At 41.4% G+C, this 12,172-nt stretch overlaps 4 protein-coding genes and 2 long non-coding RNA genes across 6 annotated transcripts; 1 reads left to right on the forward strand and 5 right to left on the reverse strand.

Moving 5' to 3' along the window:
• Positions 1-603: 603 nt before the first annotated feature.
• Positions 604-1,152, reverse strand: LOC120419944 (malate dehydrogenase-like). Its single transcript, XM_039582808.2, has 2 exons — positions 1,114-1,152; positions 604-970 (listed from the first exon to the last, which is right to left on the reverse strand). Exons 1-2 carry the CDS (start codon positions 1,150-1,152, stop codon positions 716-718), a joined length of 294 nt encoding a protein of 97 aa, XP_039438742.2. The 3' UTR covers positions 604-715.
• Positions 1,153-1,175: 23 nt separating this feature from the next.
• On the reverse strand, positions 1,176-1,623 carry LOC120419946 (uncharacterized). The gene is made up of 2 exons (XR_005605802.2): positions 1,333-1,623; positions 1,176-1,266 (listed from the first exon to the last, which is right to left on the reverse strand). It is a non-coding gene; the product is annotated as an uncharacterized LOC120419946 (long non-coding RNA).
• Positions 1,624-1,661: 38 nt separating this feature from the next.
• Positions 1,662-2,974, forward strand: LOC120419942 (uncharacterized). The gene is made up of 2 exons (XM_039582806.2): positions 1,662-2,006; positions 2,070-2,974. Exons 1-2 carry the CDS (start codon positions 1,958-1,960, stop codon positions 2,972-2,974), a joined length of 954 nt encoding a protein of 317 aa, XP_039438740.1. The 5' UTR covers positions 1,662-1,957.
• A 14-nt stretch (positions 2,975-2,988) lies between these two features.
• Positions 2,989-5,708, reverse strand: LOC120419943 (homeobox protein 4-like). The gene is made up of 3 exons (XM_039582807.2): positions 5,282-5,708; positions 5,097-5,222; positions 2,989-3,543 (listed from the first exon to the last, which is right to left on the reverse strand). The coding sequence occupies exons 1-3, from the start codon at positions 5,419-5,421 to the stop codon at positions 3,075-3,077; spliced, it is 735 nt and encodes a 244-aa protein (XP_039438741.1). The 5' UTR covers positions 5,422-5,708; the 3' UTR covers positions 2,989-3,074.
• Positions 5,709-8,451: 2,743 nt separating this feature from the next.
• LOC120419948 (uncharacterized) lies at positions 8,452-10,777 on the reverse strand. Its single transcript, XR_005605804.2, has 3 exons — positions 10,203-10,777; positions 9,894-10,126; positions 8,452-8,863 (listed from the first exon to the last, which is right to left on the reverse strand). It is a non-coding gene; the product is annotated as an uncharacterized LOC120419948 (long non-coding RNA).
• A 243-nt stretch (positions 10,778-11,020) lies between these two features.
• LOC120419937 (exosome complex component RRP42) lies at positions 11,021-12,099 on the reverse strand. The gene is made up of 2 exons (XM_039582800.1): positions 11,938-12,099; positions 11,021-11,882 (listed from the first exon to the last, which is right to left on the reverse strand). Exons 1-2 carry the CDS (start codon positions 11,992-11,994, stop codon positions 11,040-11,042), a joined length of 900 nt encoding a protein of 299 aa, XP_039438734.1. The 5' UTR covers positions 11,995-12,099; the 3' UTR covers positions 11,021-11,039.
• Positions 12,100-12,172: the final 73 nt, after the last annotated feature.

The raw sequence follows: 12,172 nt of genomic DNA on the forward strand, positions 1-12,172 counted from the left end.
TTTGGGTTTGGGTTTTTGTTTTGAATTAAACGGAACCAGTTTCCGGAAGAGGACGGTGATTAGTAGAGTGAACCATCGTCTGGAGGGGATCCCGAACGAGATCCCGAGGGTGGTCGATTCTAGACAAGAAGCGGCTCTCGATCGAGATCATTGCGGAATGTTGATAATCTTCTTCTCCGAGAACGATCACGTGAGCACCGTCGGGTTTGCCAAGCAAAGCCGGCGCGGGCCGCCTCCGGTTAATACCGGCAGGGCAAAACCGTCCTCCTCCAACCCGGAATTGTCACTCTGAAAGGAATGAATGTCCTTGCAGATGCCATCTTGGCCTCGACGAATTGCACCTACTTCAAAAACCTTAAAACAGCCAAGATCTTTGCTCTGAACGGTCAACTTGTGGCATTCCTAACCCCAGCGATAACGTCGTCAAACAAAAATTTGTCCCCGAACCAGCATCACCAACAAACCGCCCCGAGCACCTCTTTCGCCGTCGCCGATATAGGCGAGCTGTACGCGGAGGTTAGCAGGAAGAAAGCCTTCAAAAAGAAAGCCCGCTTCGTCCCGGAACCGAAACCCGCCGAAGTCGCTAAGTCCGAGAATCCTCTTAATGGGTCATGGGAAAAAACCCTTCTTTTACTTTAGTACAAAGAAAACAAAAACGCCGATATTTTTATCATGCACTTGAAAGTTTATTTTCAATGGTTGGTTACTATTTTTTTCAACATGATCGAAATTCACTTTTTTTGTTCACAAAGTTCTTCTTGACAAACTCCTTGCCCTTCCGGATGTTTGTTTCAGCTCCGGAATGTCCTTCTTTAGCAGCTCTAGCTCGTAGGCGTTCACCTTGGGCAGACCAAGGTTCGGCGAGGGCAAAACGGGCTGCGGCGTAGGCCGTCGTGAACGTAGCCGATCCGGCACCGGCCTTGGCCTTGAGGACCTCTTGAATGCGTGCCGTCAGGGCGGCAATCTTGTCCTGGGGAAGCTCTGGGGTTCACTGGGATAATGGTCTTGCCGGAGTGGCCTCCGATGACCAAAATGTTGGCCCGCCGAAGTCGACACCCTCACCGATGAACTTGTTGGCACGGATAATGTGCAGCGTCGAAATGCCTAACACGCTCTTTCGGGCCCAAAACTCCGGAAGGCAATCGTTACCATCGAGTTGACTAGGTTCGAGGTGATTCAATCATCCGGCGGCGAGGTCGCGGACGATCGAGCCGTTCGTATTGAACAGATTTGGCTTGCGAGGAATGATGAGAAAACAGCAATCATCTGGAAAAGAGAACACAAATGATAAACCGAATAAAATAAGCATTTATTTTAAAAGCTAAACATTACCTTACAAACCAAACACCAGTAAATTTCGCTTGTTTCGCCAAACAAAAATCCCTGCACAGCTGATTGACTTGTTTGCAGCCTGCTGCCTTGATTGCTAAGAAAAACAAAAACAAACAAGATGCGCGCGTAAATCAGCACAAAACGAAATCGAAAAAACCAGCGCTGCCATGTCGTTCTGTCATACGAGGGGCAAGCCGATGCGTGGTTCAACGTGGTACCCGCGGTTCACAGCTTATGAGTCATAATTTTTGAAATTTTTTGTTCCGAGTGTTTAGTCTTTAATTAGTCTATGCTTTGACGATCCACCCCACCCAACCCAAACGACCCAAGGTCATGGACATTACCCGCGAAACCCACGGTCAAGGTGAATGAAAATCGCAACCGTGCGTTTTCCAGACACAAACGCTAATTGTGTATTATTACCTACCTTCTGGAGACATGGTCGAGAAATTTGCTTTCTTTTGCGCATCCGATCGAGCATGCCCAGACCAAACCGAAACCACTAACCAGCGCAAAAGCGCGCGTTGTTACAGTTGGACAGTTGAATTTCTATAAAACATGGGTCACCGGACGGTTTGGCGATCAATCGATTGTTGGCGGTTTCTGGCGGTGGACATATTGCACCATGATTAGATTAGTGGTGCTGGGGCTGGTTTGTGCAGTTTTTGCTGAAAGTTTGTACCGAGTTGTTTCGGAAAGGAGTGATTTATAACAGTGAGATTTGTTTTATTTTTTAGAACGAGAATTCGTACCTTCGGCAAGCATGGACACCGAAGGGGGTTGGCGAGTGATCGAGCATCCCATCATTAGCTACAACGGGCTTAGTGAGAATGAGCCGAGTGTTTATTTGTCCTTTCCTAAATTGGAACGACTGTCCAGTGAAGTTGTTGGTTCGGATTTTCTGAACAACGACGAAGAGTTTCGCATAAAAGTGTTGGACGCACAGGACGAAGGAAGAACTGCTTTGCAACGAGCTTACGATAGCATTCCAGAATCGTCGTCTTCGTACATCACTACGAGTCAGGAAGAACCGTTGGAGTTCCTGTCTCCACTCAGGCTCGTGCAACCTCCACCGACTTTCAAGGAAGAATCGCCAAAATCCCAAAAGTTTCCCTCCTTCTCGTCAGGTGATATCAAATCCTTCTCGAAACCTCGCAAGCTCTACCCCGAACGATTCCCATCGTTCTACGACAGCGTCCCCGAAATGAGCAACGTGAAAAATTTCCAGCAATATCTAGCTCAATCCGACGACGAGTACGAGTACATTGCTGTCCCAAAGGGATCCTACCACAAGCTTCCCAAGATCGTGGAAGAAAAACCCCAACTGTACGAAATTGACAAGAACGCCCGTCCGGTGATCCTCAGCGAAGAGATCCGGTACGAAGGACTACCACCGTTCATGTCCCCGAGATTTCCACCGATGCCAATGAAGATGAACTTCCCGAGAGGAGGGCCAAACATGATCCACAGATCGCCGCCGCCGCGGTCTTACTTCAAGCCGATGCCTCCGAAGCGATCTTCGATCAAAATGAAACGAGTCGTGAACAATTCGGACTCGCTGAAGCGGGCGATGCGATCGTACGGAGGAGGATCGGCGACTACCAAAGGGATTCCACTGATTCGGGGACGGTTCCAAGTTTAGGCAGTTATTAAATATTTTGTTTTGTATTTAAACTATATGATTTTTTATTGTTTGTATCAAATAAAGAATACATCTACATAGACTTTGTTATTCGTGCATTTCAGTAGTTCATGCCCCTCTCGTTGAAGTAGGTCTTTGCCTCGTGCGGATTCCCGGCCGGATACATCGACCTCGGGCCACCGCCACCTCCTCCGCCCGGCGGACCTCCCCGATTCATCCCAGGAGGCGGATTATTATTGTTCCTGTTCCGATTATTATTGTTGTTCGAAGGAGGTGGCGGCGGAACTGATCGACCCTGACTATGATTCCGATGGCCCCGGTTATTATAGTCCCGATCCGCACTCACGACACTGTCCCGGTCGTCGTCGTCGTCGTACCCGTCAATGTCGAACATGTTGTTGATTTCGTTGTCGAACGCGCTGTCCGAATACCGGCCCGAGGTGTCCCCACTTTCGGAATACTGGCGTTGCTTCCGCGGTGGACCGCGGCCTTCGTTACCTTTTTGGGAGCGCTTGGTGTCCTTGGTGTTGGGACGGACGTTCGACTGGTGCCGGGAGTCGTCATTGCGGCTGAATTTTGAGTTGAAAGAATGAAGAGATATAAAAATTTTCTTAAATTAAAACAAAATTGTATAAATGGTTTTCACGACAATTTGAAATGTTATATAATGTTTATTTTTTGTTTTTACAATCCCCTTAAGAAGCTATTACACTACGGCAAACAAACTCGCACTTTTTGACAGTTTTCCTGATTAGTTTGTTTGCCTGGATTTGTTTGTACTAACGCCAGCCTGCATACATTTTGCCTTGTTTGCGAGTTTGTAAAACTGTCAAACACGAACAAGTGCGGCTCCTTTATTATTTTTTGCTTTTATTTTTTTTTTGAATTTGTAATTAAAATGATTTTAAAATACATTAAATCCTCCTTTTTAAAACGAAAAATTCAAAAATTAAAAAAATAACAAAATTTTAGAACTAAACAAAATAAAGGGATCTGGTTTTTTTCGGAAATTTGAGGCCAAACCACTTGAACAATAAGAAAATCCATCAATTGACGCAATCAAAATTTAAAAATAAAAAGCATTATTTATCATTTGAAATGATATATATTTTTGAATCAAAAATTATGATGGTAAGTTTTTTTTAAATTCTGATGATTTTAAAATTTAACTTTTTTTTAAATAAGATTCAAAAATTTCACGGTGGCCACTCAAGTCGAGAAATTAGAAATGTCACGAAAAAGTCGGAAATTCGCCAAAAATTTGCAAAAAAAACTAGAAAAATGATTTGCGTTTTTTTTTTGTAAAAAAATCTGGAAATCGGGAATTTCGAACATACTTGATTGAACAATATTTTCTAACTCTTGAATTATTTTGTACTTTTAAAATATAAAAATTTGAATCATTTTCTCTTAAAATCTTATGAGTTCACTATTTTAATGGAAAGGCTATATCTATATCTGAGGGGGTCTAAAATTCCGATTTTTTGCGTTACGTAATAAAAGAACGCTCCCATACTTCTTTTCTAAACGGCCAGGCCAACTGCGTAAAGTTAACCGCAAAGATGATTCGTTGAAGTGGATTGAAATATCTAATAATGATTACTAAAAGTTAGTTCAAAACATTTTGAAATATTCTCTACTCAATGAATTGAAAATTAAATTAAAATTGATGGACAACCAGCGACTACTATTTGAAAAGCCTACAATGATCAGTCAAGCGAGAACTCAATCGATTCAATTAAATACTCTGATAACGCACTCACTACTCAATTGGGTACTAAAGCCCTATGCCAATTTTTATGTACAACTGTAAAAAACAGGATTAAAAAACATTTCTGATAACATTTTTTTCATTTTAATGCAAAAAAAATATTGACAAGACAACATTTTTTCGATGGATCAACTATGGTCCCCTTGGAACGAGCTGTCAAGTAGGAGCTTTTCTGTCAAGAAGGACCGCGAGGTTAATTTTTCAAAATTGATTTAAAAATCCATTTTAAACTCTTTGTTGTCGTACAAAGGGTCATTGTTCTCAGAAAAATAAGCTTTATCACTGTGAACAATAATATCAGCAATCTAAGCTTCATTTTAGGACCCAATTCCCTTTAAGTGGCACACTTACGGTTTCGTCAGATTGCTCTTGTGCGGTGGTCTCCGGATGGCCTCCGACTTCATGGACCGTAAATCGTCGTTGGTAATGTTGTTGCGCGATGTCGTGTCGTGCTCAAATCCATAGTTTATGCTTCGTCTGCGAAATTATTTTGAACAATTACACTAATTAAAAGATTCTCACACTAAATTAATTACGGTGGTTGCTCGTCCTCGTCCTTGATTGACTTGCGAACATTTCGCACGAAAATTCCCAAAATTATGATCAGAACCAGCAGCAGTGTGCAAACACCGCCAAATATGGCCACAAGTAGATAAATTTGATGCTGGAGCTCCATGGCTCTTGAGGCACGTTCCACGGATGTACTAACAACACTTTTTCGGCGATAAATCAACCATCTGATTCACTCAAAAGCCATTGCCGGCTCATGTACCTAATGGATGTTCCAATGACTAAAACACAATTACGATAAGCGAGAGTCCGCGAGACAAGCTGATAAGCACGCCCTCGATGTACCTCGATTGGATACTTTGAATTCTTCCCCCAAATAACTACAATGCATATATGCAATAAACTCCTCAAACCACAAAGCACTGTAGCAAAACTGGCACTGAATTGGCAAACGGAAATTTGCACCTCGCAAGTGCCCAATAGATAAAACGGAGTATCTCCGGTCTGTGAGTGCTATTCAATTTGTCGTTATCAAACCTGAATCAGCAATTGAAGGATTTCTTATCAACGAGCGTGAAAACGACTCGTGTTGGTAGATCCTCGTGGGCACCTTAAGGGAAGATGGGAACATCTTTTCTTGAATTCTCTATTCGTATTTTTGAAATTATCACAAAATCAGTACTCACATCTTGTATAAAATAAATTTTTATTTCGTAATTTCAAAAATACTCATTTGTTTTTAATATACCAGACTTGATAATCCGACAGCCTCGGAAAAAATTCACTTTGGGTAATCGAATCACGAAAAAAAAATTGTATCGTTTTCTTTTTTTCAAATTTTCAAATCTGTTAGCATACGAAATACATTTTCTCAATATTTCAAGTCCGCCATATTGATTTACAAATTTCCAGATCACTTAAGACCATTTGGGGTAACGGAGAGTCCAATTTGCTCTCCATCCGCATTGACTTTTTCGCATTTGTGATTTTTATCGCTTTTTTCCTGCCAGCGGATACTGAACTCATTTGCTATCCATACGCATTGACTGTTTCTAATTTCTGACTTTCTGTTCTTCTTTTGCTCTTCCTACCAACTGTTTCTTTTTTGTCGTTGTTATGGGAATTTTCGATCCATCTGCATCGACATTAAATCTTGGTTTTGCTGCTACTTCCAAGGGAATGATGGAACGAGACGAGTCACAAATCCGCATAAATAATTTCAAGATTTTTCAGGTGAAAACCAAAAACGCGATCAAAAAATAAAGCGGACGAATCAGGCTCCTGCTAATTTAATTGTCGGTGTACAGGAAGCCGCACTATTTAATCATTTTCTGGCGTACATTTAATTTTGCAGCCACAAATCAGTTATTGAATTCGGTCCTAAAATGAAGCTTAGATTGCTGATATTATTGTTTACAGCGATAAAGCTTATTTATCTGAGTACAATGACCCTTTGTATGACAACAAAGTGTTTAAAATGGATTTTTAAATCATTTTTAAAAATTTTAACCTCGTGGTCCTTCTTTACAGAAAAGGTCCTACTTGACAGCTCTTTCCAAGGGGACCATAGTTGATCCATCGAAAAAATGTTGTCTTGTCAACTTTTTTTTGCATTACACTCAAACCCCGATGGTTTGACACCAACTGTTGTCAAACGAACGGGGTCACTTTTTAGTTTGACACCCCTTTTACACGGAGTTCACACACACTACCAAACATTTGTTTTGATAGTGTTCGTGAGCGCCGTGTAAAAAGTGACAGTTCGTCACTTTTTAGTTTGACTTTGACCAACCAACGGGGTACAAACTAAAAAAGTGTCAAACGAAAAAGTGACCAACCACCGGGGGTTGAGTGTAAAATAATACAAAGTGATCAGAAATGGTTTTTAATCTTTTTTTTATCGTTGTACACTCAAACCCCGATGGTTTGACACCAACTGTTGTCAAACGAACGGGGTCACTTTTTAGTTTGACACCCCTTTTACACGGAGTTCACACACACTACTGAACGTTTGTTTAGATAGTGTGTGTGAGCGCCGTGTAAAAAGTGACAGTTCGTCACTTTTTAGTTTGACTTTGACCAACCAACGGGGTACAAACTAAAAAAGTGTCAAACGAAAAAGTGACCAACCACCGGGGGTTGAGTGTACATGCAAATTGACATAAGGCTTTAGTATCCACTTTATAATTTGGAAACCACGTGATTTAAGGCTGGTATGTAGATCGGAAGGAAAGGGGTCAAGAAATAGCTTCACGAACAGCAGAACAAAGGAGAGGGAGCGATTTCTTGGGGCTTTTCTTCAACCTCTCTGGCCTGCTTCGCTGCCGCTGCTGCCCATTTGATTTTTTTCTTGACCGATTCCTTCCGAAGTGCATACACCGCTTTATGCACGAACCTTAACGACAAGTTCTTCCCGGATGCTTTCTTCGGACTGGCTGAGCTTGTGTTTGATTTGTTAAGATTAATTCGATGCTAACGAATTATTCAAAGAAAATAAAGGGTATTTGTCCCTATTTTGGGCCTAGTACCTATTTTGAGTCTATCAAACATGATTCAACGAAATTTAGCATTTCACCAAATCTGGCAGGAATCTGCCACTTGATAATGTGCAGTCATTATCTTCATTTTGGTGGGCAAGAATAGTTTACTTTTTCCTTCTAAATTAGAAATAAAGCAATAAAAAATAGCACTCTTCAATTTTTTTCTTAGCAAATCGCTAGGTAATTGCCCATTAGGGCGAAAATTTTCAACACCGAGAGTCGTCCCCCGAATTTCTAACCACCGGCAATATGGTTTTTTTGTGGGTTGCACAATCCCGTTCTTCCTTTATGTATTCTTCAATGAAAAAAAAATGCATCATTTTTAAATTTTTGTTTTCTTAAATTTTACTTGCTTACATATTGTGAAAGCAGACAAAAATCGAAACACGAGCGCAACCTGTCAAAGCCTGTTGCGCCACAGGCTGATGTACACGCTTACGATAAACCGCTCCATTTTTGTATGGCGCAACAGATTGTTTTGCGCAACAGAACCCTGACTGAAAAGTCCGTCGGACGTCCGTCGTTTGTCGTCCGTGCAATCGTACGACGTCGCACGACAATGTCGTGCGACTTTCGCGCGAATGTCATACGTTTTTGCACCAAAATGTCGTATTTGATCGATCATCGAAATTGTTCGACATTGTGTGCTGTTTTTTCGTTTTTATTAGGTTAGGTTGCAGTAAAAATAGACATTTTTTTATTTTTAAATTATTTTTAGATGTATTGTATATTTTCTGTAAATTAAACTTTTTCACTAAATTTCATATACATTCATTAATTTTAGATGTTGTGTATCGCGATCTTTAAGTGGTTTTTTGGCGTTGTCTTCCGGTTGGCCTTTCAGCTCATCTCGTCACTTCGGCATTTTGGCCGGACTTTGTCAGCCATCTTTTCGAGTTTGCTTCCGTTTATTTCCCACGGATTGATGGCCACCGGAGTACGGGACAACATCAGTTTACCGGAAGTGTCCGGTGCAGGTGTTTTTGCGATCGTTACAGCTTCCGTTCCGTGGGACAAAACGGAGACGCTGGGTTGTCAGCAGGATCTGATTGGAATATTTTTGGTTACCTGAAAAAAGATTACGTCATTCGGCTGAATCATCCAAAACATAACTAAAGTTTTGTTAAAAAAAGAAATCTCATGACAGATATCATACTCAAAAATTCTGCGAAAATTCATAAATTATGTAAATGTGGAATATTCAAAAACCTCTGAAGAACTGTAAATTTAATAACGTTAATTGTAAAATTCAACTTTCAATGTTAAAAAATAAAAATAAAAAATGTAGCCAATTTAAACATGAAAATTTTTAGGAAAAAAGACAAAAAAATACTTCAAGACAAAAAAAATCAAGCATTTTAAATTTCAGATAAAAATCAACATATGTATGGAGAATCTTGTTTATTTTTTAATTTAAAGTACATGTGTTTCTTGGGACACTTAAGTCCTTGTAATTAAGCAATAAATTTTAAAACTTTTGAACAATTTTGAAATGTTTGAATGTTAGAATCGTTAAAATTTAAAATATCAGAATAATTTTATAATAAAAATAAATTCTTTGATATTTTTAAAAATAGTTTATAAAATCAAGAATTTAAAGAATAATTAGTTTGAAATTTTAGGAGTTCAAGATTTGTAGAATCTAATTTTATAATTTTATAATTTTATAATTTTATAATTTAATCATTTTATAATTTTATAATTTAATCATTTTATAATTCTTTATTTTATAATTTTATAGTTTTATAATTTTATACTTTTATAATTTTATAATTTATTATAAAAACTATTGTTAAAAGATAACCAAGATAACTAAAGAAATAAACAGAATTGAATTGTATTGAAGAAATGTAATAATTATATTATTTTAATTTTATTTTATTTTCAAACGAAATCATACTTTATTTGTACAATTGAAAAGTTTGAGAAATGAAAGAAAAAGAATTTTGCTGTTTAGAATTTTTCATAATCCCCCCCCTCCCCTCCCCCACGCACATTTTCATCGTCCTCATTTATTTTTCAAATGGGAGGCACACCCCCTCCATAGAGAAAGGAATTCAATACTCTTGCCCCCTCTATCGTTTCAAAAACAACTCACCGTATAAAAACCTCCGGCGGATCAGAAACGCCGCCTCATCCATTACATGCCGTTTGATCCTCCTCCTTGGGTATGGCACGCACCGCCACCTCCAGCGGAAAGTTGAACGCCAATCCGCTTCCTCGATCGCAGACCGGTTCCTTTCCCTCCCATCTTCCGGCAAGGCCCGCTGGAGCAACGATGGGACCCGTTCTCCTCCTCCTCCACCATCACGAAGGCCGAAATCAGGAAATCTGGAATATATTGTTATGATAAAGCCGCTCGCCCACTCCGACCGAAACTTTCCGGTAAAAAAGGAACACAACTTACCAATCAACCGGCCAAAATCCACACGAAACCTTACTGCAACGTAAAACTGGTTCGAATCGATTCAAAGTTTCTCTGATTTGATCAAGTCCAAACAAGTCCAACTGGAGAGAACTGTCAAACTGCGTCGACGAAAATCTTGACTTCAAATTGAAGGAAAATCGATGGAAAAACAATGTCGGTCATGTCAAGTGTTTGTCGTACGTTTGTCGTCCTTTCGACCAATCGATATCGAAACGGTAAAATCAAAACCGCGCGACAGCTCGTACGACGTGCGACATTTTTCAAACAGGGAAGAGATGCGCACTTCGGTTTTTGGTGGAAGCTGCATAATACACTCAAACCCCGATGGTTTGACACCAACTGTTGTCAAACGAACGGGGTCACTTTTTAGTTTGACACCCCTTTTACACGGAGTTCACACACACTACCAAACATTTGTTTTGATAGTGTTCGTGAGCGCCGTGTAAAAAGTGACAGTTCGTCACTTTTTAGTTTGACTTTGACCAACCAACGGGGTACAAACTAAAAAAGTGTCAAACGAAAAAGTGACCAACCACCGGGGGTTGAGTGTATTTAAAAAACAAACTGTCCACCTGCTTTATGGATGGCCCCTGCAAAACTTGCTGTTCAGAATGTTGCCTACACACCAGGCGTAAAATAAAAGCTTTTCACCAGCACTAGCAAAAACATGCAAGCTTTCAAGTGATTGAAGTGGGTATGCAATGCTTTTGAGCACCCAAGACACACACCAATAGGCTTGTTTTACATTGCAAACCCTCGAACCAAGTTTTCACTAGAAAAAGATGAAAAAAAAACAATTTCGGTTCATTTCAACGTTTATTTCAAAAATCCAAAGATTTCCTTCTCGCCCAACGGTTTCGTGTTCTTTTCCTCGTCGGACCGCAGCGCCTCCATCAGTGCCTTGTCCAGATACGCCCCCGCACTGACGCCCAGCTCCAAGCTCTTGGTGAGCGTGTCCGCGTGGAACGACCCATCGCCGGACGTTCGTATCGACGTAATGTCCCCACTGCCGTCGCTCTTGTACGACACTCCGATGACCACGCTGATGGTGCTGCACTCTTCTTCCTCGGCCGACGGATCCACCACGCAGTGGTCGCCGATCTTGCACACGGTCACCAGCAGCGGAACCGTCTGGATGGTCAACCGTTCGCAATCGTACGGATCGTCGGTCAGGATAATGTCCATCGCTCCACCGTCCAGCTCGGCAGAGGAAACCCGCGGCAGCTTGGTGTTGTACAGGGCGGCCTTCACGGCCAACGAGACGGCGTCGAACAGGTTTCCGCCGCACTCCAGGATGAGAATGTCCGCGTACAGCTTCCAGCACTGGTGTTTGGCGAGGATGCAAAGCGGACTCAGGTCGAGGGCCTGCTGCGAGAGGTACGCCTTCGAGAGGGTGTTGGAAATCTCGGTGGCCAGCTCTTCGCCGCCGCGTCCCTCGAAATCGGGCGTGGCGTTGGCGGAACAATCGACGAAGAATTCGATTTTGCCCTCCTTTGGGCGGTCCGGGCTTGGTACGTCGATGTCGGCTTTGATCGCGACCAGGATGTCGGTGTTGGCAAGGCGAAGACGGGCCGAGCCCATCGCGTGAACGACCACGTCCGTTTCCAGCTCCATCGGGCGGTAGTCCCGGTTCGTGCGGCCATCGTTGCGGTAACCTTTCTGGAAGGTTGGGGAAAGTTGGTTTTGGTGTTTTATCACTAAAATTTGAACTCACTTGAATTCCATGCAGAATATAAGTCTTTTCCGCCTCACTTAACAGAACGTTTGCCATTTTACCTCGATTTTATGCACCTACAAAATTTAAATTAAATTCCGCTGAACCACTTTGTTTACAAAATAGTTTGAAGATTCCGCGTGTTGCTCTCTCACAAATGAGCAGTGTTGCCAGCGGTCACAAAAAGCCGGCTGAGAAACGTCAGACTTTCAGTGGAAATTTTACGATGTGACTG

Source organism: Culex pipiens, chromosome 2, assembly GCF_016801865.2.
Source record: "Culex pipiens pallens isolate TS chromosome 2, TS_CPP_V2, whole genome shotgun sequence".
NCBI lineage: Eukaryota > Metazoa > Arthropoda > Insecta > Diptera > Culicidae > Culex > Culex pipiens.